General features: G+C 54.9%; 5 protein-coding genes across 5 annotated transcripts; 4 read left to right on the top strand and 1 right to left on the bottom strand.

The window, feature by feature from the left end:
- Positions 1–62: 62 nt before the first annotated feature.
- On the top strand, positions 63–3,652 carry BDY24DRAFT_411793 (uncharacterized protein; the record flags this gene model as incomplete). Its single annotated transcript, XM_076642975.1, has 11 exons — positions 63–312; positions 681–799; positions 886–990; positions 1,105–1,291; positions 1,420–1,580; positions 1,668–1,808; positions 1,896–2,177; positions 2,269–2,620; positions 2,707–2,809; positions 2,884–3,034; positions 3,107–3,652. 11 exons carry the CDS (start codon positions 63–65, stop codon positions 3,650–3,652), a joined length of 2,397 nt encoding a protein of 798 aa, XP_076500185.1.
- A 728-nt stretch (positions 3,653–4,380) lies between these two features.
- Positions 4,381–6,223, top strand: BDY24DRAFT_376322 (uncharacterized protein). The gene is made up of 2 exons (XM_076638653.1): positions 4,381–5,353; positions 5,514–6,223. The coding sequence occupies exons 1-2, from the start codon at positions 4,857–4,859 to the stop codon at positions 5,752–5,754; spliced, it is 738 nt and encodes a 245-aa protein (XP_076500184.1). The 5' UTR covers positions 4,381–4,856; the 3' UTR covers positions 5,755–6,223.
- Positions 6,224–6,838: 615 nt separating this feature from the next.
- BDY24DRAFT_411791 (uncharacterized protein) lies at positions 6,839–9,339 on the bottom strand (the record flags this gene model as incomplete). The annotated part of the gene is made up of 14 exons (XM_076642974.1): positions 6,839–6,931; positions 7,024–7,155; positions 7,222–7,426; positions 7,488–7,690; positions 7,761–7,792; positions 7,904–8,014; positions 8,081–8,150; positions 8,222–8,330; positions 8,396–8,574; positions 8,657–8,755; positions 8,826–8,856; positions 8,946–9,033; positions 9,124–9,171; positions 9,270–9,339. 14 exons carry the CDS (start codon positions 9,337–9,339, stop codon positions 6,839–6,841), a joined length of 1,470 nt encoding a protein of 489 aa, XP_076500183.1.
- Positions 9,340–9,450: 111 nt separating this feature from the next.
- On the top strand, positions 9,451–11,227 carry BDY24DRAFT_154834 (AN1-type zinc finger protein). The gene is made up of 4 exons (XM_076636146.1): positions 9,451–9,862; positions 9,958–10,281; positions 10,370–10,683; positions 10,929–11,227. Exons 1-4 carry the CDS (start codon positions 9,533–9,535, stop codon positions 11,104–11,106), a joined length of 1,146 nt encoding a protein of 381 aa, XP_076500182.1. The 5' UTR covers positions 9,451–9,532; the 3' UTR covers positions 11,107–11,227.
- Positions 11,228–11,667: 440 nt separating this feature from the next.
- FAS2 (trifunctional fatty acid synthase subunit FAS2) lies at positions 11,668–20,981 on the top strand (the record flags this gene model as incomplete). The annotated part of the gene is made up of 34 exons (XM_076637637.1): positions 11,668–11,809; positions 12,107–12,228; positions 12,314–12,398; positions 12,513–12,557; positions 12,636–12,742; positions 12,829–12,883; positions 12,966–13,086; positions 13,156–14,357; positions 14,446–14,500; positions 14,585–14,642; positions 14,734–14,806; positions 14,888–15,038; positions 15,131–15,218; positions 15,311–15,561; positions 15,647–15,848; positions 15,937–16,042; positions 16,120–16,169; positions 16,250–16,301; positions 16,374–16,542; positions 16,623–16,735; positions 16,816–17,409; positions 17,505–17,811; positions 17,924–18,127; positions 18,213–18,293; positions 18,381–18,494; positions 18,569–18,665; positions 18,750–18,856; positions 18,944–19,323; positions 19,402–19,538; positions 19,615–19,790; positions 19,862–20,025; positions 20,106–20,428; positions 20,507–20,574; positions 20,667–20,981. The coding sequence occupies 34 exons, from the start codon at positions 11,668–11,670 to the stop codon at positions 20,794–20,796; spliced, it is 6,129 nt and encodes a 2,042-aa protein (XP_076500181.1). The 3' UTR covers positions 20,797–20,981.
- Between the last annotated feature and the right edge of the window lie 128 nt (positions 20,982–21,109).

Here is a 21,109-nt window from a genome sequence, read left to right as displayed (position 1 = left end):
TCCCTTCTTCTTCTTCTCCCTCCAGACCACACAAAATCCACGATTAGGACACATCTTTCACCATGTCCCTACCACCCATTCCCCCTCCTTCGACGCATGTCGCCTCGACCTCTTCCTCAGCTTCGTCCTCCTCGCATCTTCCGCCTCGACCTTCCCATCTCCCAGCACCACCCACCTTCAGCACCGCCATGCCTGATCTCGCACCTCCAGGAAGAGACAGCGTGGATCGATATACTCCATCGTACGACTCGAGGGATTCGAGAGAGAACGGAGGAAGGGGAGCTGGACAATCGAGAGACTACGACGCTGGTGGTCAGTTCCCCTCCTTTTCCCTTCCGCTCCTCTGTCTTCAAGCTCCTGGCTCTCTCTACTCCTTCTGAGAGAGAAGGAGAGCTCAAAGCTCATCCTGACTCATTGTTCTTTTCTTTGCTGTATGCGTTTCTACGTTGGATGGAAGCAGATCGCAAAAGGAGAAGGTCACCTTCGCCCGTTGGACGTGGTGGAGATCGAGAACCTCGAGATGGAGGTCGACCAAGATACGAAGATGCCAGAGGAGATTCGTCAAGTACGTATACTCATCTCCTCCCATACTACTCCAGCTTTGGTCCTAGATTCCTCCTGTCGAGGAGGCTCCGAAGCTCATCTCAACGTCTCCTCCCTGCTCCTTCCCTTCCTCTCAGTTCGCCACAACTCCTCTCGACCTGCGATGCGTCCCATAGGTCCTGATCCAGATCTTCTAGACCACATCGTCTCTTTCAACGACTGGAACTCATGGTTCAGAGCTACGAACCCTCCGAAGGTGAGTACTAAGACTCTCTGGAGAGAGTGGGAAGAAGGAGCATTCGATGAGCTGACCTCGACCTTCCTCCCTTCTTTCCTCCTCAGGCCGAAGAAGATGATGACTACGATCGAAAACTCAACGACATCGCCAAACCCAAGAAGTCCATGGAACGATACGAAGCTTACAAGAAGAGGTTCTTGTCGAGACAGGTGCGTTCGCCTCATCATCCTGCTGCCTCCTCTCCTCCTCTCCCTCGTTCCCGTCGCTCGTTGGACTTCGAACGAGCTTCGTGAGCTGACTTTTCTCACATATTGTGTCTACAGCTCTACGGTCTCTTTCTCTACCACAAGTCCTCGCAGTGGTTCGTCGAGAAGTACTCGCCCAAACAGGAGTTCGTCGCGGAGAGGGAGAGGGTCAGGAAGGTGGCGAGGAAGGGCAAGGAGCAGGCTTTCTTGAAGGAGTTGGAGGAGGACGGGGCTTTCGCGTTTGGAGATGATAGCTGGGGACTTGGTGAGCCGATGTGTCTCTTTGCCGTCGTCGTCCTGTGGAGATTCGGAAGGGAGGAAGGAACAGATTGTGAGCTCGAGCTGACTTCTCGTTTCTTTCTTTTCTTCTGCTCCATCCTCCTCCTTCCACAGACGAGAAGAAGGAAGATCCCTTGGACGAGGCTCTGGACGTCATCAAGGACGGCAAGATCGTCGACAACACGAGGCAAGGACTCGTCACTGCGACTCCCGCTCCTCATCAAGTCTTCATCAAGACCATCCCTCCCAACATCAGTCGAGCTGATCTCGAGAAGGTTCGTCCTTCTTCCTGGCCACGTCCTTATCTTCGACCAAGAACGTATGTGCTGACTTTGCATTTCGCGTTCCTTCGTTTGCTTTAGATCTGCTCGAAAGCCGAAGGCTACGTCTCGCTCTCCCTCGGTCCTCCTCAAGAGAAGAAGAACTTCCATCGAGTCGGATGGGTCAACTTCGTCGAAGGAACCGATATGGCTATCGCTTGCTCTACTCTTGATGGATCCAAGGTTCGTTGTCATCTTCTCTCTTCCTCCACATCCCTTCACTCGGAGCTGATCGTCGACGCGTCTTTCGTTTCGTTTCGTTTCTCTCAGGTCGCCGACCCACCCTTCATCCTCCACATGAGCATCAGCAGTGAATCCTACGTGTCTCGACCCAAGTACGCTCCTCAAGGTACCTCCCGTCTCGAACGACTCGAGAAGGATCTCGAGCAGGCTAGGAAGCTCGCTTTGTTGCTCGAGGAGGAGGAGAAGGACTCGGTTCCTGAAGGATCGGTTCGAGGGTCGGAGAGGATCGATGAGTTGGGAAGGGAGGCTGCGAAGTCGTTGGAGGGGAGGGCGGGTGGAGGAACGAGCATCGAGGAGAGGAAGCAGTTGGTGAGTCCGTCTCCCTTTTTCTTCTTTCTCCTCTCCGTTCGAAGCTCGAGTTAGAGCTGACTTTTCCGCGTCTTGCCTCCTACGCCAACAGACCAAGTACAAGCTCGACCTCTTCATCCTCTACCTTCGACGAGCCTTCTACACCTGCTACTACTCTGCCTCCGTCAACGATTCGGTGGAGGAGCTCGAACGACGATCGATCCAGTACCTTCGACGACTTCCCTCGCCTCCCGCTTCCGTCGAGGGAGCCGATAAAGACAAAGACAAGTCGAAGAAGAAGGCATCGGAAGAGGTCGAGGAGGAAGGAGAGGAGAGGAGGAAGGAGGATGTGGTAGTGCCGATGAAGGTGGACGACGAGGACGGGGATGTTGCTGAGTTTGGCGATGAGGTTGACGAGGCGAAGGCTGGGAAGGGTGAAGAGAAGGATACGGTTATGAAGGATCGTGAGTACCTTTTTAAATCGTCTCGGAGAAGGAGAGCAGGAGGAGTAAAGAAGCTGATTCGACGCTCTTCGTTCTCTGGGAGCCAGTCGCGTCGACGATCTGGGAGAAGGAGCTGGACTCGAAACTCTCGATCGTCTTCAACCGAGCTACTCTGGATCCTGCTGATGTCGGAGGAAAGAACGTCGATGAGTGAGTCTAGTCTCGTTCTCCTTCCTCAAAGAGCGTTGACTGACGCCGTTCTCGTTCTCGCTTCACCGAACCAGGGAGGTCACTCGACTCACCTCTCCTCACATCAAGCAGGAAGCCGAGGGCAAGTTCCGATGCAAAGCCTGTACCAAACTCTTCAAAGCCGCCGACTTCCTCAAGAAGCACATCCCTGCGAAACATCCTGATCTCGTCAAGGATCTCGACGACGTGCGTTTCTCGTCTCTCTCCTTTCTCCCCTCGTTCGCTTTGCTGACCTGTTCCTTTCGTTCCTTCTTCCAGCTCCCCTACTTCAACTCCTTCATCCTCGACCCCCTCCACATCTCTCCACCTCCCGGGGCTCCCGCTTCCATCAACAACCAACCTCCCGTCGGCGCTCGTCCACCCATCACCGTCTCCTCCCTCCCTCAACCCACTCCTCCGTGGATGAACCCTTCGCTCCCTTCCTCCTCCTCCCACCACCAGCACCCTTCCACAGGCTACACTCCCGGGTTCGTAGGCTTCCAGCCACCACCTGGAGGAGGAGTCTTCAACCAAGCGTTCGTCCAGAACCGACAGATCACCGGTCGAGGAGGGAATCCTCCTGCTGGGATGAACGGAGGTGCGAGAGGACCTGGAGGAGGGATGAGCATGAGTCTGATGGATCGAGTGGGAGCGATGGTGCCCGGGGAACCTGAGGTGAACGGACCTGGGAGGGAGATGCTGGATACGACGTTGGGGAGGCCGGAAGGGATGAAGGACGATCCGAGGGCGAAGAGAGGGAGGGTGACCTACGCGGATTTGGATTCGAGTCCTGGGGATGTTGGGGATGAGATGATGAATTACTAGGTTGGGTACTGGGACTTTTTGACGATTTATGCCACCGTTTTGATACTTTTTTGGGGGGGTTGTTTCGAAGCGGCCGAGGGAAGGAGGAGAGTTGACCTCCACTCGTCCTCCCTTTCCTTCTTCACCTTCCAACGCTCACTCCTCTTCAAACCCAGCAACCTCGCCCTCGCCCATGCCCCCCTCTCCTTCCGCCTCCTCTTCTTCCTCCTCCTCGATAGAGATCCTCTCCCCTCCAAACCCGCCTTCTTCTTCGACTTCTTCGAGCTCCAACGGCGACGTCGACGGACCTCCTCCAGCTCAGCGACGTCGAATCGATCCTCCTCCTCGACAACCCGTCGCTTCAGGCTCAGGGAGGAGAGTACCGGAGAGAGAGGTCATAGATCTGCTCGATAGCGACGACGATGATGACGAGGTCAGGATCGTGAGGGATACCGGTCCAAGAGGGAGGAGGAGAGGAGCGGCCTTGGAGAACGACGTAGACGGTGAGTCTTTGAGTCCCTCTTTTGGGCTCATAGATCATGGGATATAGTAGAGCTCATGCTACTGGAGACGGAGGCAGATCTTCTCCTCGCGTGGCTTCTCTGGCAGGTGAGAACGAGCGAGACAACGGAACTCCCGAGCTGACACCTCCGCCCTCTCTGCCCTCTCTCCCTCCCTCTTCTTCCTTCTTTCAGCTCACCTCCCTCACGCCCATCCTCGTCGAAACGACTACCCTCCTGCTTCTCCACCTCCTCGACGGTCTCACTCTCCGTTCGATCAACACAATCATCCCATCCTCCATCGTCGTCGCCCTCCTCCTCCTCCTCCTCCTCCTCACTCTCGAGCTCAACCTCAACCTCCGACCCGCTTCGCAGACTTCGACGATGATTCGGACGAAGAAATCATCCTCGGCGAGCAGAGCTTCGACGAAGACGACTATTATCATCCCAACCAGCCTCCTAGTCCTCCAGCAGCAGCTGTAGGGTTCCTTCCCAACCTCTGGGACCAACTCATCCCCTTCCGAAACCACCAACCCGAACCCTCTCGTCTACAACAAGTCCAGAACATCCTCGCTCAAACAGCCTTGGCTCGACTCGCTGGGGCTGGAGCTGGGTTTGGTGGTGGTGGTGCTGGTGCGAGGGGGTTCCAAGGAGGAGCAGGGTTGGAGGAGCGATGGAGGGAAGCGGGAGCGTTCTTTCCGCCGGAACCGTTGAGGACGAGGAAGATGTTTTCGAGGAACTGCGAGCTGGAGGTGCAGGGAGTGGAGGATAGTAGTAGTGAAGAGAGCGAGAGTGAGGAGAGTGGGAGTGGGAGCGATGAGGAGGGAGAGAGGGAGGTTGAGAGGGAACTGGTTGGAGAGGGAACGATGAAGGTTGAACCCGACGAGGATTCAGACGATGGTCTGGCCATCATCAACGAAGACGGAACGGAAACCAAGATCAACGCCGCTTACATGCCGAAGCTCAACCCTAAACCCAAGTCCAAACGCAAAGCTCGCTCTCACGCCGCTTCTTCCTCCTCGAACCCAACCCTCGCCCTCACAACGGGAACTTCGTTACCTCTCCTCAAGAAACGCCGACGGAAAACCAACCTCGATCCTCACCTCACGTTCGGCTGTTCGTCCTGCTTGCGACCGTTGTTGCTCGACGCGTCGACGAGCTCGAGAAGGATCTACGCTTTGGCCTGTGGGCACCTGGTCGATGGTTGGTGCTTGGCTGGACTGTGAGTGTACATGTGTCCTTTCGGGGTCTCTGGCTATGGGTTTGGCGGGGAGAGAAGGAGGGAAGGGAAGGGCGACGCGTCGTTTCGCGTTCTCGTTCTCGCTCCAGCACCTGACTTTCTCTCCCCTTTCCTCTCTTCTCTCCCTTATTTTCCTCCACAGCGAATCTCCACCTCCTCATCTCGCTCCCTCCATTCCTCCCTCAGCTCGTCCAACCAAGAAGGGCAAAGCCAAAGCCAAACCGAAACCGATCGAGTGGACGTGGGTCTGTCCCGTGGCAGGATGCGAGAAGGAGCATGTTAGTGAGCTGGTCTGGGTGGAGGGGAGGAAGGAAGGTGTTGAGGGTGGGATGGGTTGGAAGGCGAGGAAGGGAGAGGGTGGGGTGGTGGGTGTTTACATTTGATTGAACGGAACAGGAGTCCGACGACGACGATATGTTTACGAGTGTTTGTTCTCGAGTGAATGGGGTTGGTGCGAACAGAGGAAAGGGAGGAGATGAAGATTGCAGAAGAACAAAGAAGAGAGGCGGGAGTCGAAGGCGTCTGAGACGACCTGACGAGGACGCGTCGAGCTGATCAAGTCGAGCTGATTTACTTTCTTTTCCTTCGACTTTTGGGACGGAATGGGAGCAGTCGACATGGATATAAGTTAGAGTAACAAAACGAAGCAGCAGACTATGTACGTAGAACGAACAGGAAACGAAACGAAACATCGAGAACAAGAAACCAAAAAAAGACGACAAACCGAAAACGCAACGAGGCTCCCCTGCTCCTACATCACCCTCTCCCCCCTTTGGACCTGGAAGTACCCATTCAACTGCATCGGATCCTACACCGCACTTCTCTTCCCCTTATTCCTATTACCCTCCGACCTCCTGGATCGCGTCGTCGTCGTCGTTTGAGTCGGAGTGATGCGTTCTTCCCCTCCGATCAGCGAATCGGGCGAGTAGGTACAGGGAGTGTAGATGGGAGATTTGAGAGGGAAGGAAGGGGCCGATTGAAGTCCAGGGCAAGGCCTGGGAGAGGGAGGGGAGCGAGTAGAGGGAGAGGGGGATGGTAGGGAGTCGACGCGCCTTGAGGGAGAGCGGGAGGAGTGTAGGGACGGTGAGAGTAGTGAGACTGGGGATGGTCGGGACAGAGAGCTGAAAATTTAATTTGAAGGAGTCGTTGAGGTCAGTATGGAAGACGAGGAGGACGAAAGAACCGGAATCCCAAGCTCACGGGACGGCAATTCAAGTTGACCTTTCCCATTCGAACCTTTCCTCACCCTCTCCTCTCCCCTGGCTGAGAGGGGGAAAGTGCAGAGTCGTCTTCCAAACAGAGAAGCCGAAGATTCCTGGAAGCTGAGCCCCTCGATTCTCGAAGGCAAGGTTGAAAACGACGCGTCGTCCCTTCAACTTGGCGAAAGCAACCCCCCCGACTCGGACCTAGAAAGCTTCCTGACACCAGCCTCGCTAACGGACTAACGCATAGACGAGCAAGTTCATCTCAGAGCTCGTCGTGACCAGAAGAAGTCTTCGCCAGCACCGTGATGATAATTCGGCGATATCTTGTGAGAGCTGGTGTTCCGTCGTCGGTGACCTGGGACAGGAAATTAAAAGGAAGTCAAGCTGATCAGAGCTGGGGTTTAAGTATCGGACGAGACGAAGAAGAAGCAGAGATCCGGAATGAACCTTCAAGATCATATGGAAGTCGCGTCGCTCCTTGAACCAACTCCTCCACGAAATCTCCTCTGGAAGAGTGAGCTTGAGCTTCGAGGTCGTAGAAGTCCCATGAGTCTCGAGATTAGGTACTTCCTTGTCGATCTATCAATAAGGAAGTCAGAGGCGTCAAGAGGAAGAATAGAGAGAAAGCGAGTGACGGAATCGCACCTCGTTCTGAATCGATCCAACCTCCTTGTACTGGAACCACTCGAACTCGAGAGTGTTCCCATCAGGATCGGAAGAAGCTGAAGCGTCGATCTCGATGGTCGAGCCAGCCTTGATGGTGATCCGAATGGGTTCCCACGAGTCGTCGCCGTTGACGAGGACCGAGGGAGGGTGGTTCGTTTTGAAGAAGTCGGAGGTGAGAGTCCATCTGCAAGAGGTCGAAGTCAGTCTCGAGCTTGCGGAGGTAAAAGGAGCCGAACCAGACTCACTGGATCCTAGCAGCGAAATCGTTCTGATACTCCTTCCTCCACCTCCATATGCTAGCTTGCGCGCTCATCTTCAACTGGCCGTCGACGGGAGAGGTGACTCGATCCACCGAGTCGGCGTAGTGATTGCTAGATCCATCGAGAACGCGAGTGTAACGTCCTCCCCACCCTCCGAAGGTGGGGTCGAGAGGGTAGTTCAGACCGTTCTTGAAAGAAGTGGAGACGTGAGAAGGTCAGCGAGTCGAAGACCCGTCGAGGCGGGAAGAGATAACGAACGGGGATGGTTCCGAGGAAGGCAGGTGTATCACCTGTTTCGAAATAAAGATGGGGAGGTCAGGAAAGGCGAAAGGAGGAGAAAGGGGAACCGAGAAAGAAGATGGAGAGAGGCCGCGTCGAGACATTAAGAAAGAAAGACGGACCTTCCATGATGAAATCGAAGTCAGGATACTTCTTCCCAAGAGCTCCGAGCTGGATGTTCTTCTTGACCCACTCCATCGTAATCGAGTCTTCCTCTCCTCCGGTGAAGCCGTCTGTCGTCGAAAACTCCGAGTCAGCGAAAGTCAAGGTTTCGAGTGCGTCGAGCTCCAAGTACGAACAGAACTTGTCTCCGGAGATCCCAGTCCAAGTAGCGAGAGCATACTGGTTTTCTCCGTGAACACTCGCGATCTGACGAAAGAAGGAGGAAGCGATTCAGCCCGAGGTTAAAGGAGGGACGCGTCGAGCTCTCGAAGCCTCACGTAGGACAGCTCAGGGAACTCTCTTCGGATCCAAGGACCAGCATCGTCTTGGTCGCTGATAGCGTAGACTCGGATCCTCGAAACGAAACTCTCAACTTCCTCCTTCGACCTGAAGAACCAGCGCAGTTAGCTCTCTCCCTCCGCTTCGACCTTTTCGCGACACGAACGACTCACCTCGATTCCCTTACTTCCCACAAAGCTTGAGCCAAGCAGTTCGCACCTCCCCAAAGTTGAACGAAGAGAGGTCTACCGTAGGGGTCGATCTTGTCGACGGTAGCGATGAGATGGTCTGATCCAGGCGAAGAAAAGGAGAGAGAGCCGACTCCTTGCATCCCGAAGAGAGGGAGAGCAGACTGAATGAGAGCCGGGAGAGCGAAGGTCAGCTCAGCACGTTGAACTGAGATCTTTCAATTCAGGAGTCTGAACAGGACGTACGTAGGTCACCGAAGCGAGGTCGCCTGCTGAAGGATAGGGATTCGAAGGCGACGTGTGAGCTTGAAGGTTGGGGAGAACTTCGGCGTAGCCGTCAAGAACCTGCAAGGAAAAGACCGAAGCTTGAGGACATGTATCCAAAGGCATACACCACTGCGGTGATACTGCTCACGTTATGGATCTGCTCCTCGTGAGTTGAATCGCTGAAAGACGACGGAAAGATGGGAGGGAGGATCGAGGTCAGCTCGTTTTCGACGGAACTTAAAGACTCAAGCGTAAGTAGTGAGCTCACCGCAGCCAAGTCGAAGTGGTAGCAACCAGACCCTCAATCTGGATCTCGTTCGCGTAAAGAAGCAGTCGAACGAGGGATTCTGCGTCGTCTGCGAGTTGATCCGTCGAAAAGCAGTTCAAGAGCACAGATCAGCTTCGAAACGGTTCAAAGCAGTAGAGAGCACAGAAGTGAAGCTCACCAGGCTCATTGGCCATGTCCGAGAGAACGAAGATCCTAGGCTTATGCTCTGGGAGGAGAAGAGAGGGAAGAAGAGATGGAAGCAAGAATGGGCTGAGCTCGACGATCGAACTCTCGGAAGTGATCCGGACGTAAAAATCAGCTCACCTGGCGTAAGAACATTAGCCAGCGAGAATCCTAGGGTCGAGAGAAGTATTAGAGCTCGTCCGAAGAGCATTTTGAAGGGCTGGGAGGGTGAAGGTTGAAGGAAAAGGACGAGGTTAAGGAGGGTCGGCTGAGCTCGACGCATCGGTGAATTGCCTCGCGTGCTTGAATATTTTCTCGGGGATTTTGCTTCCGACGAGCTCGAGGACAAGATGGGGATCTGAAGCAGCTTTTCTTGATCGACATGCTGACAAGATTATTCGACCATGTCGTGGAAGCGACTCGAAGCTCGAGCTCAACCTCTGTCAGCCTCGATTCCCTCCTTCCACCTCAACGCTCACTCAGCCCTCCCTTCCTTTCTCTATAAAAGGTTCGAATCGGCCACCCTCCCCTTTCCAACCACATCGTCCACCTTTCACATCTGCACTCTCAATCAGCAGCAGCAGCAACATCAGCCTCCTCCGTCACCAGCTCGTCCACGTCCCTCCTCCCACCCTCCCTCTCTCAGCATGTCCTCCGACGAGCTTCTGTTCATTCATAACCAGGTTGAATGCTCTCATCCTTCTTGTCATCTTCACGATTTCCTCCCCATCAAGGTAAGTCTACATGCACTCCTCTCTCACGCTGCTGAGTTCCCTCCAAGAATGAGCTCGAGCTCACCACCACCTCCTCCTCCCTTCGTTCTTCTCAGTGCCCTGGCTGCAAGCTTCCCTTCTGCACTCTCCACCACTCTCCCTTCCACTCAGCAACCACCCACTCTCACCCGTGCACCTCTCCTCCTCCAGATCGAACTCCCATCCCTTGTCCTCTCTGCTCACTTCCGATAGGAACGCCCGTCGGCGAGGATCCGAACGACACGATGGATCGACACCTGGGCAGCAAGAAATGTATAGAGAAGAAGGACGAGGTTGGGAGGGAGAGGGAGGTGCTCAGAGCTAAGAAGGAGAGGGGAGATGTATGCTTTGCGAAGGGTTGCAAGAAGGGTCTGGTAGGAGGTCTGGGAGTAAAGTGTTCGGTCAGTCCACTCGTTTCCTCTCCCTCCCTCTTCCGTCCTGTCTGTCTCTCTCTCCGCTGACTCCTCTTCTGTATCTTCTTCTTTCCAGTCCTGCATCCACACCTTCTGCACCAACCATCGCTTCCCCTCCTCCCACTCCTGCTCGACCATCAACCTCCTCAACGGAACTCCAACGCCCTCCTCTCGAACACCCACTCCCACTCCCCTCCCAAAAGGGATCCGTCAAGTTCTCGGAGGTCCCTCTCGAGAAGCAGCCCTCGCAGCTATCAAGCGACAGGCACCTACCTCGAAACCCAAGGAACCTCAGCCGATGAAACCCAAGGAGAAGGACGTCAATCCGAACGAGAAAGGGAAAGGAGGAGGAACCAAACCGCTGCAGAACCCTCTGTCGGCCACGTCTCGGTGATTCCTTCTCTTCTCTACCCACCTCTGCTCTCCCACCCTCTCCCTCTCTCATCACCATACCCTACCTGGCTCCCTCGAAGGAACACCTGCTCGTTCGTTTCGTTTCCGTCTTTCAAGACCAAACTAAAACGTCAGCATCCCTCCCTCCTTACCTATCCAACCCACCTCTCCACGCCCACCCTCTCCCTCTCCCTCCTCACCCAGCCCGTACTCATCTCTTTCACATTCGTTTCCCGCTGCAGCCACTCGAAATCCGAACTCGCGTCTCGGAAGAAAGCCCTCGCTCAACGAGCGAAACTCGGCTTGCTCTCGGAGGAGGAGAAGGTTGCTTGGGCTGAGTGTGTAGGAAAGGAGGAGAGCGGAAGGAGGAAGAAGGAGGGTGCGAGTGGGAAGAAGAAGGATGGGTGTGTGGTTTGTTGATTGAGGGAAGGAGAGAAGGGATTGATGACTTTACGAATTCGAAACGAGACGCGTCGAGGGAGAGAGGAAGAGAGGAAAGATGCTGGAGTGAGTTACTGAGGAAACAGGAGGAGCTATCAGCGAATCATAAAGTTCGATGAGAGGTCGAAGGGGAGAGCAGTCGAACCAGAGCGGGAGGGAAGAAGAGACGCGTCGCCAAACAAGTCTGCCGCTCGCAGATCCTTCCTGATTTCTTTTCAAAGATGGAACTGAAAATCTTCGGAGCTAATCACGCAAATCCTCACCCAATCCATCGAACTTCGAGAGAAAAAAAACTTCCCTTCGGTTACTACCTCTCTGTTCTCCCTGCTCTCCCCAACTCAATCTCCGCCCACCCCAACCCTTTCGATTTCGTTGAGCTCTCTGCCTCCCCTTCCTCGCCTTCTTCTCCCTCACCCCCCACGACCCCCTTCCCTTCTCCCTTTTCTCCTCCCTCCCCCCTCTCTCTCTCTCCTCTCTCTCTCTCTCCCACCTTCCCTACTCTCTTTCCCCTTCCCTCCCTTTCTCGTTTCTAGACACACGATGGCTGAAGAACTCGCTCGTAAGGAGTTGCTGCTGAGGGAGTTGGTCGTAACGATCGCGAACCGAACTGGATTGCTGCTCGAGTTGGTCAACTACAACGTTGAAGGTGAGTCATTAGAGAAGGTTTTCTTTGGGCGCTGGTGTTCGAGGGAAGGGTGTATAGAGGGAGAGAAGAGGAAAGAACAGAGAGAAGGAACGGCGAGCTGACCATCTTCCCCCTTCGACTTTTTCGTCTGATTCAGGAACTGTGAGTTTCTATACTTCTCTCCTAGATATCGTTTTTGCTGGTAGAGCTTTGAGCTGACTTGTTCTCTCTCGTCTTTCTTTTTCCTCGTTCTCACAGCAATATGGTTCGTTCTTGAGCTCTCTTCTCTCTCCCCAGCCCTTCTCCTCCCCAAAGCTGACCATCTCCTCGCTCTTGGACTCTCTCTATATGCAGTCGCTGCCGGAGAGAACCTCGCTCTCGCTACGTTGACCAACGTTCTCAACTACATCAAGATCCAGAAGATCAACATGAAGAAGCTCCAGGCTGAGCTAACGGAGGAACAGTTGAGGGCAAAGGTCAGCTCGGGCGAACGAGGAGAGAGGGAGAAGAGAGTTCAAGCTGACCCTCAACTCTTCCTTGTTCGGTCTCAAATTTATACAGTTGCTCAACATCGTCGACGAGTCTCTCGCTACCGCTACTGCTAAGGCCAAGGAGGATGGTTTCGTCAAGCTCGAGCGAGGATTCGGTTCGTTCCCTTCGCCTCCTCCGTCCCCAACTCCTTCTCTTTCCCCTTTCCCCATTCCTTCCTTCCCGTGCTGACCTCCGAGTCTCTATCTTTTCTCTTTCTACTTTGATTCAGCTACCATCCCTCTTCCTGGAATCGATGTTCCCTTCCACTCCAAGTGTGAGTGCTTTCTTTCTCTCTTCGAAGCTTCGATCTCCTCCGAAACCAAGCTGACCTGTTTCTTCTTCTTTCCGATAGACCTCTGGTCCGGAGTTCAGCCTTTCCTCAAGTACCTCTCCAAGAAGGTCTCGGCTCTCGATCTCAACCCTGAGCTTCTCGTTGGACTCTACATCCCCAACTTGATCGTGAGTCTACTTTCCGTCTTCCGTCTCGTTCGAAAAACTCAAGAAGGCTGATCCCTTCTTTCCTCTCCTCGTTGTCGCTCGCTTAGGCCGACCCCTTCCAAGTTTCCAAGGAGTACGCTCAGAAGATCTTCGACCAGACTGGTGAGTTTCACCTCCGTTTCTCTAGCAGGAGGAAACCAAATTCGAGCCTTCGGAGTTGACCTTCGTCTCTCGTCCCTTTCAGGATCTCCCCGAATGGAGAAGCTCATCCGAACCACCGACGAGGAGGCTTGGAACGCTCCCGAGAACCGACAGAAGCTCGCCTACCACATCCTTTGTGAACTTCTCGCCTACCAGTTCGCTTCGTGAGTCTCGAAGTCTCTCTTTCCTCTTCTTCACGAACGCGTCCTGACCTGGTTGCTCTTTCTTTGCAGTCCCGTCCGATGGATCGAGACCCAGGATCTCCTCTTCGAGTACTACGAGTTCGAGCGAATGATCGAGGTCGGACCTTCCCCTACCCTCACCGGAATGGCTTCTCGAACTCTCGGCCTCAAGTACGCTACCTCGGACGGTGCCGTCTCCCGAAACCGAGCCATTCTCGCCCACTCCAAGAACCAGAAGGAGGTCTACTACCAGTTCGAGGATGCTGAGCCAGCAGAGGCTGCCGCTCCCGCCGCCGCTTCAGGAGGAGCTCCTACCCCAGCCGCTGCTGCTGCCGCTCCCGTCGCCGTCGCTGCCCCATCAGGAGGAGGAGGACCCGTCGCTGAGGTTCCCGACGCACCTCTCAAGGCCGTCGATACCGTTCGAGTCATCATCGCCCAGAAGCTCAAGAAGCCCGTCAACGAGGTTCCTCTCACCAAGACCATCAAGGATCTCGTCGGTGGAAAGTCGACGCTCCAGAACGAGTTGATCTCGGATCTTCAGCTCGAGTTCGGATCCGCTCCGGAGAAGGGAGAGGAGCTTCCTCTTGACGAGCTGGGAGCTGCCATCCAGTTCGGCTACTCGGGAGCCATCGGAAAGTGCACGTCTGCCTTGATCTCGAGGATGATCGGAGGAAAGATGCCTGGAGGATTCAACCTGTCGGCCGCCAAAGCTCATCTCGCAAAGACCTGGGGTCTCGGACCTTCTCGAACGGACGCCGCTCTCATGCTCGGAGTCACCCTCGAACCTCCCAAGCGACTTGGAACCGAGGCTGAGGCCAAAGCCTGGCTCGACACCGTCGCCGCTGCCTACGCCGTCCAAGCTGGAATCTCGCTCTCGTCGGCCAGCTCGGGAGGAGGAGGAGGTGGAGGAGGAGGAGGAGGACCCGTCATGAACTCGGAGGAATTCGACAAGTACAAGCTCGAGCAGGAGACCTTCGCCGCTCAGCACGTCGAGCTCTACATGCGACACTTAGGCAAGGATCCTAGGGAGGGAAACCGACTCGCCGAACAGGAGAAGGAGAACTCGCAGATCCTCCAGGACAAGCTCGACTCCATCGACAGGGAGCACGGAGACCTCTACGTTCAGGGAATCCAGCCCATCTTCGAGCCTCTCAAGGCCAGGCACTTCGACTCGTGCTGGAACTGGGTCAGGCAGGACGCTCTCATCATGTTCTTCGATATCATCTTCGGAAGGCTTACCACCGTCGATCGAGGTGAGTCTTGTTCTCGTTTCTCCTCTTCCTTCGAATCGAACTCTTCCTGACGCGTTTTCCTTCCCCCTCCGTCGTCTCCTTTCCTCAGAGATCACCTCTCGTTGCATCGCCATCATGAACCGAGCCGATCCTACCCTCATCGAGTGAGTTTACTTCCCCTTCTCCTCGCTGTCCTCGCTCGAGCTCGAGCGCTGACTCTTCGACGCGCCTTCTTTCCTTCTTCTCAGCTACATGCAGTACCACGTCGACCAGTGCCTTCCTGAGGACGGAGAGAACTTCCGACTTGTGAGTTAACTTCCTCGTCGTCGTCTCCGCCCTTCTTGTCGACTCGGACCCTGACTTCTCTCTCCTCTTGCTTTTCTTTCCGTCGTCGCAGGCCAAGGAGTTCGGACAGCAGCTCCTCGATAACTGTCGAGAGGCTCTCCACGAGGGACCCGTTTACAAGGATGGTGAGTTTCGAATCTGCTTTCTTTTCACTTCGAAACTCGTCGCTGACTTTGCTCGACGCGTTTCTCTCTTCTCTCCTTCAGTCACCTTCCCCACCGCTCCTCACACCGAGGTTTCCGCCAAGGGAGATATCACCTACTCCGAGGTCGTCCGAACCAACGTCCGAAAGCTCGAGGCTTACGTCGCTGAGATGGCTTCCGGTGGAAAGATCTCGCCCTCCCAGAACGTCAACTTGTCAGTTCCTGTCTCGACTCTTTCCCGTTTTCTCCCTCCTCGTTCGACGAACCTGACCATCTTCTCTTTGCGTTCGACTTCGGTTCGTTTAGGGAGAAGGTCCAGTCCGACGTCGCCAAGCTCTACAAGCTCGTCAAGGCTCAACCTCAGATCTCGAGGGGAAACAAGGCTGCCATCAAGGTTCGTCTCGTTCCGTTGCTCTTTCTCGTCTCCTTCTGCTTTCTCTCTCGAGCTGACCTCTTACTCGGTTTGTTCTTCTTCCTCGCCTTCAGTCCCTCTACGGAGAGGTCGTCAAGAACCTCGCTCGAACCGAGTCTCGACCTTCTCGATCCGGATCTCGAGTTCGACGATCCTCCTCCCAGTTCATGCGACCTGCGATCCCCGAGGCCGTCCTCACTACCACCACCGACAAGCTCCCTCTCCTCCACCTCAAGAGGAAGGTTGGAACCACCTGGCAGTACTCCTCCAAGTTGACCTCGGTTTACTTGGACGTTTTGACCGAGATCGCTACTTCTGGAACTACGTGAGTCGACAGCTTTTCTTCTCTTGTCACAAAGACGATCCGAGAGGCGATTACTGACTCAAACCTTCTCTTCCTCGTCCTGCAGCTTCAAGGGAAAGAACGCCCTCCTTACTGGAGTCGGAAAGGGATCGATCGGATGCGAGATCCTCAAGGGTCTCCTCGCTGGAGGAGCTACCGTCGTCGTCACCACCTCCCGATACAACAGGAAGACCGTCGAGTACTACCAGACCATCTACCAGGAGTGTGGAAGCAGAGGATCCGCCTTGACTGTCGTTCCCTTCAACCAGGTTCGTTTTCCCGTTCCGTTTCGACGCGTCTCCTCGACTTCTTTGCTGACGATTTCGTTGTTTATGGTTTGGCTTTGTGATTGTGCAGGGTTCGAAGCAGGACGTTGAGGCTCTCGTCGACTACATCTACTCGACTCTCGGACTCGATCTTGACTACGTCCTTCCCTTCGCTGCCATTCCCGAGAACGGACGAGGTTCGTCGAGCGAATCCCCTCTTCCTTCGAGCCTTTCGTTCACTGACGTTCTCGCTGTACATATTCGTCCCCTACAGAGATCGATGGACTCGACGACAAGTCTGAGCTCGCTCACCGAGTCATGCTTGTGAGTTTCACATCTTCTCTTCGTCTTCCCGCTACTCGATTCGATTTCTGACGCGTCCTCGTTCCCTTCTGTTCCTCCAGACCAACCTTCTTCGACTCCTCGGAGCCGTCAAGCAGAAGAAGGCCGCTCGACGTCAGTCTCGTTCTCACCTTTCGCACTCGCAAACTCTCGACTGACTCTTTCTCGTTCTCGTTTTTCCTCCAGACTTCGTCACTCGACCCACTCAGGTCGTCCTCCCTCTCTCTCCCAACCACGGTCTCTTCGGAAACGACGGTCTCTACTCCGAGTCCAAGATCTCGCTCGAGACTCTCTTCCAACGATGGGCTTCCGAGTCCTGGGGAGAGTACCTGTGCCTCGCCGGAGCCGTCATCGGGTGAGTCGCGTCTCGTTCTTTCCCTTCCCCTCAATCTTCGGATTTTCTGACCCTCTCTCGTTCTTGATTCGTTCTCGTAGATGGACTCGAGGAACCGGACTTATGTCTGCTACCAACACCGTCGCCGAGGGACTCGAGAAGCTCGGAGTTCGAACTTTCTCTGCGAAGGAGATGGCGTTCAACATCCTTGGTTGTGAGTCCCTGTTCTTCTCGCTCCCCTCCTTCTAGACGCTTCTCGAACAACCCTAACTCTTCGTCTTCTTCTCCTCCCAGTGATGCACCCTCTCCTCTTCGACATCACTCAGATCGAGCCTGTCTGGGCCGACCTCAACGGAGGAATGGATCGTCTTCCTGATCTCGCCGAGGTCACGACCAAGATCCGAACCAACCTCGCTCTCAGCGGAGATCTTCGACGAGCCGTCGCCATCGACAACTCTGCCGACTTCAAGATCATCAACGGAGTCGACGCCGAGCGAATCCACCAGAAGGTCCCCATCGCTCCTCGAGCCAACTTCAAGTTCGAGTTCCCTCCTCTAGAGTCAGTCGAGTCCCTCGAGAAGCTCAACGAACTCCGAGGCATGATCGATCTCGACAAGGTCCTCGTCATCACTGGATTCGGAGAGGTCGGACCTTGGGGAGGATCCAGGACGAGGTGGGAGATGGAGGCGAAGGGAGAGTTCACCATCGAGGGACTCATCGAGATGTCCTGGATCATGGGATTCATCAAGCACTTCGATGGACGACTCAAGAGTGGAAAAGCTTACGTCGGATGGGTCGACTCCAAGTCTGGAGAGCCGGTCGACGATAAGGACGTTCGAGCCAAGTACGAGAAGGAGATTCTCGAGCACACTGGAGTTCGTCTCATCGGTGAGTCTTCCTTCTCTCGTTCCTCATTCCTTTCACGACTTCCGAAACTGACTCGTCGCTCTCTCCTTTCCTTTTTCGTTCCTTCCTCGTCGCAGAGCCCGAGCTCTTCCACGGTTACGACCCGAAGAAGAAGGCCTTCCACCAGGAGGTCGAGCTCAACCACGATCTCGAGCCTATCGAGGTTTCCGCCGCCGACGCCGATCAGTTCAAGAGGGAGCAGGGAGACAAGTGCGACATCTGGGCTCAACCTTCGGGAGAGTTCTTCGTCAAATTCAAGCGAGGAGCCAGGATCCTCGTCCCCAAGGCCGTCAAGTTCGATCGACTCGTCTGTGGTCAGATCCCCACCGGATGGCACGCTGGCCGATACGGTCTTCCCGACGATATCATCGCTCAGACGGATCGGTGGGTCTCGTTTCTCTGCGCTCTTGTCTCGTTCATCGTCTTCGGCGCGTGTCTCTCTCTCTCGTCGACTTTCGCTCACCTTCTTTCTCTTCCTTCCCTTGTCTTCGATCAGAACTGCTCTCTGGGCTCTCGTCGCTACCATGGAGGCTCTCGTCATGTCCGGTATCTCGGATCCCTACGAGCTCTACAAGTACGTTCACCCTTCGGAGGTCGGAACCGCCATCGGATCCGGAATGGGAGGCATGCGATCCCTCAGTCAGATGTTCAAGGACAGGAAGGAGGAGAAGGACGTCCAGAAGGATATCTTGCAGGAGACGTGAGTTCTTTTCGTGTCTTTCCATCGTCTTTTCGATTATTCGAGACGCGTCGCTGATCGATTCGACTCTTTTCTTCTCGTTCAGCTTCATCAACTCCGTCGCTGGATGGATCAACTTGCTCCTCATGTCGGCTTCCGGACCCGTCAAGATCCCCGTCGGAGCTTGGTGAGTGCTTCGTGCTTCTACTCGCCGAGGTTCCTCTCTTCCTTCGAACCGAAACTGATGTCTCTTCGTTCGTTTCCTCTTCCTCAGCGCCACCGCTCTCCAGTCCTTGGAGATTGCCTGCGACTCGATCCTGAGTGGAAAGGCCAAGGTCATGCTTTCCGGAGGATTCGACGATTTCTCTGAGGAGGGATCCTACGAGTTGTAAGTATCTGAGCTGCTCGAAGACTCCTCGACCATCGCTGACTTCCTTTCTTCATTTGTTCCTTCGCTCTCAGCGCCAACATGAAGGCTACCTCCAACACCGAGACCGAGTTTGCTATGGGACGAGAGCCCAACGAGTTCTCCAGGCCTACCACTTCGACTCGAGATGGAGTGAGTTCCGCTCAACGCGTCTTCCTCCTCGTCGGTCTTCGAGAACGAAGCTGACTCGTCCTCTCTTTTTCTTCCTCTCAACAGTTCATGGAGGCTCAGGGAGCCGGAGTCCAGGTCATCATGAGCGCTCGAACTGCCCTCGAGATGGGTTGCCCGATTCAGGGAATCGTCGCTTACACCTCGACTCACACGTGAGTTCCTCTTCTTCGTTTTGCTCTCGATCTCGTCTCGCCTTCTTCGATACTGACTTCCTTTCCTCCTCTTTATATATCCTTCAGCGACAAGGCTGGTCGATCCATCCCTGCTCCCGGACGAGGAATGCTCTCCGTCGCTCGACAGCTTCCCTCCAACAACCCTCTCCCTCTCCTCGACATCAAGTACCGAACTCGACAGCTCGCTTTCCGAAGGAAGCAGATTGGAGAGTGGCTTCAGAACGAGCACGATCTCCTCAAGGCCGAGCTCGAGGCTGGAGGATCCGCCGAGGACATCCAGGACAAGATCTCGGAGATCGAACTCGAGGCTGCTCGACAGGAGAAGGCTGCTCTCGGAACCTACGGTATGCTCGAGGGAGCTCCCGATCCTCGAGTCGCTCCCCTTCGACGAGCTTTGGCCGTCTGGAACATGGACATCGACGATGTCAACGTCGTTTCGATGCACGGTTCGTCCTCTTTCTTCTCTTGTGGACGCGTCGAGACCGTTGGCTGATCTTGCTTTTTGCGGCCTTCTTCTTTCTCAGGAACCTCGACCAAGGCCAACGACAAGAACGAGTCTGGTATCTACAACGACATCTTCAAGCACCTCGGACGAACCAAGGGAAACGCTGTCCCCGTCATTGCTCAGAAGTCCCTCACTGGTCACCCCAAGGGAGCTGCTGTTCGTCCCGTTCCTTCCCTTCTTCGCCCTCTCTCCTCGAGACTGACTTTCCCTTCGCTCCCTTTGCTCTTTCCAGGCCGCCTGGCAACTCAACGGTCTCTTGCAGTCGATCCAGACTGCTCTCGTTCCTCCCAACAGGAACGCCGACAACATCGCCGCCGAGCTCCAGAAGAACACCCACCTCTTCTTCCCTTCGAAGCCTATTCAGCACGTTTCTATCCAGTCGGGTATGATCACCAGTTTCGGATTCGGGTACGTTCCTTCTCTTCTTTCCACTCCTTCGACGCCAGCTGATTCCCTTCGCTTCGATTCGTCGCTTACAGACAAGTCGGAGGAGACTGCCTCGTTCTTCACCCTCGACACCTCTTCGCCTGCCTCGATCCCCTCCAGTACTCCGCCTACGTCGCTAAGCGATCTCCTCGAGCCAAGGCTGCCTACTCGTACAACTCCGAGGCTCTCATCACCAACTCCCTCATCAGGATCAAGGGTGAGTCTCTCCCTCCAACGCGTCCGTCTCGTCGATCGATCTCCCTTTCTGACCTCTTCCTCTTCATTTCGTTTTCGCAGAGCACCCTCCTTACGACATGGAGCAGGAACTCGGAGTTCTTCTCAATCCCATCGGTCGAACTTCCATCGACAAGACCGGAGAGTTCACCTTCGCGTCCAAGCTCCCCTCCAAGCTCCCCAAGGGTGCCGACCACGAGGCCGTTCGACTCGCTCTCACCAACCCTCAGGTCGCTGGAGTTGGAATCGACACCGAGTTGATCTCTGAGGTCCCTTCCAGCAACCAGGCTTTCGTCTCGAGGAACTACACCTCGTCTGAGATCGCCTACTGCCAGAAGCAACCTTCTCCTCAGGCTTCGTTCGCTGGTCGATGGGCTGCTAAGGAGGTGAGTCTTTCATTCTCAGCCTTCGCCTCCCTTTCGAAGTAGAGACTGACCTCTTTTGTTGCTCTTCTTTCCATCTAGGCCGTCTTCAAGGCTCTCGCCGTCGAGTCCAAGGGAGCTGGAGCTTCGATGAAGGAGATCGAGATTCTGTTTGTCCTTCTTTCCTCTTCGCTTCCGCTGGACCCATTTTTTCTGCTAGAAACTGACCTCTCCCTCTCTCTTCTTCTTCCTTTCACTCCAGCTCTACCGCCACCGGACCCGAGGTTGCGTTCCACGGAGAGCTCAAGGGCCTCGTCGGAGGAAAGACCGTCAAGGTCTCGATCTCGCACGACTCTGTTTCCGCTGCTGCCTACGCCGTCGCTTCTGCTTAGGTCTTTCTCTCCCTTCTTTCGTTACCTCTTTACTTACTCTTCACGACATCTCACGCTTTAGATTCCATCTTGTTTCTGCCTTCATCTCTGGGGTCTTTCTTCTTTCTTTGCCTTTGCTTCCCTCTCTCTCTCTCTCGCGGTTCGTCTTGCTTAATTTCGTGATTACATTTTATCCTCTGCCTCTCACCACCCTTTCGTCTCGCAAGCAAGAAATTGAAAGACACGAAGGGAAGATTTTCGCTTCATTTTTTCACTTCCAGGCAGCCGAGAATCGGCGACGCTGAGGCCTGGCCGAGGTCGACGTGTCGCTTCG

This window comes from Mrakia frigida (genome assembly GCF_051309035.1).
Source record: "Mrakia frigida strain ATCC 22029 unplaced genomic scaffold BDY24scaffold_3, whole genome shotgun sequence".
Taxonomy (NCBI): domain Eukaryota; kingdom Fungi; phylum Basidiomycota; class Tremellomycetes; order Cystofilobasidiales; family Mrakiaceae; genus Mrakia; species Mrakia frigida.
Note: the sequence above shows the minus strand (reverse complement) of the source record. Positions and strands in the feature narration are given on the sequence as shown.

Bases quoted from the DNA above. Each gene is read 5' to 3' on its own strand.
- BDY24DRAFT_376322 (XM_076638653.1), top strand. From the start codon at position 4,857: ATGTTTTCGAGGAACTGCGAGCTGGAGGTGCAGGGAGTGGAGGATAGT. The intron at 5,354-5,513 runs GTGAGTGTACAT...TTTCCTCCACAG, and splicing joins GGTTGGTGCTTGGCTGGACT to CGAATCTCCACCTCCTCATC.
- BDY24DRAFT_154834 (XM_076636146.1), top strand. From the start codon at position 9,533: ATGTCGTGGAAGCGACTCGAAGCTCGAGCTCAACCTCTGTCAGCCTCG. The intron at 9,863-9,957 runs GTAAGTCTACAT...CGTTCTTCTCAG, and splicing joins ACGATTTCCTCCCCATCAAG to TGCCCTGGCTGCAAGCTTCC. The intron at 10,684-10,928 runs GTGATTCCTTCT...TTCCCGCTGCAG, and splicing joins CCTCTGTCGGCCACGTCTCG to CCACTCGAAATCCGAACTCG.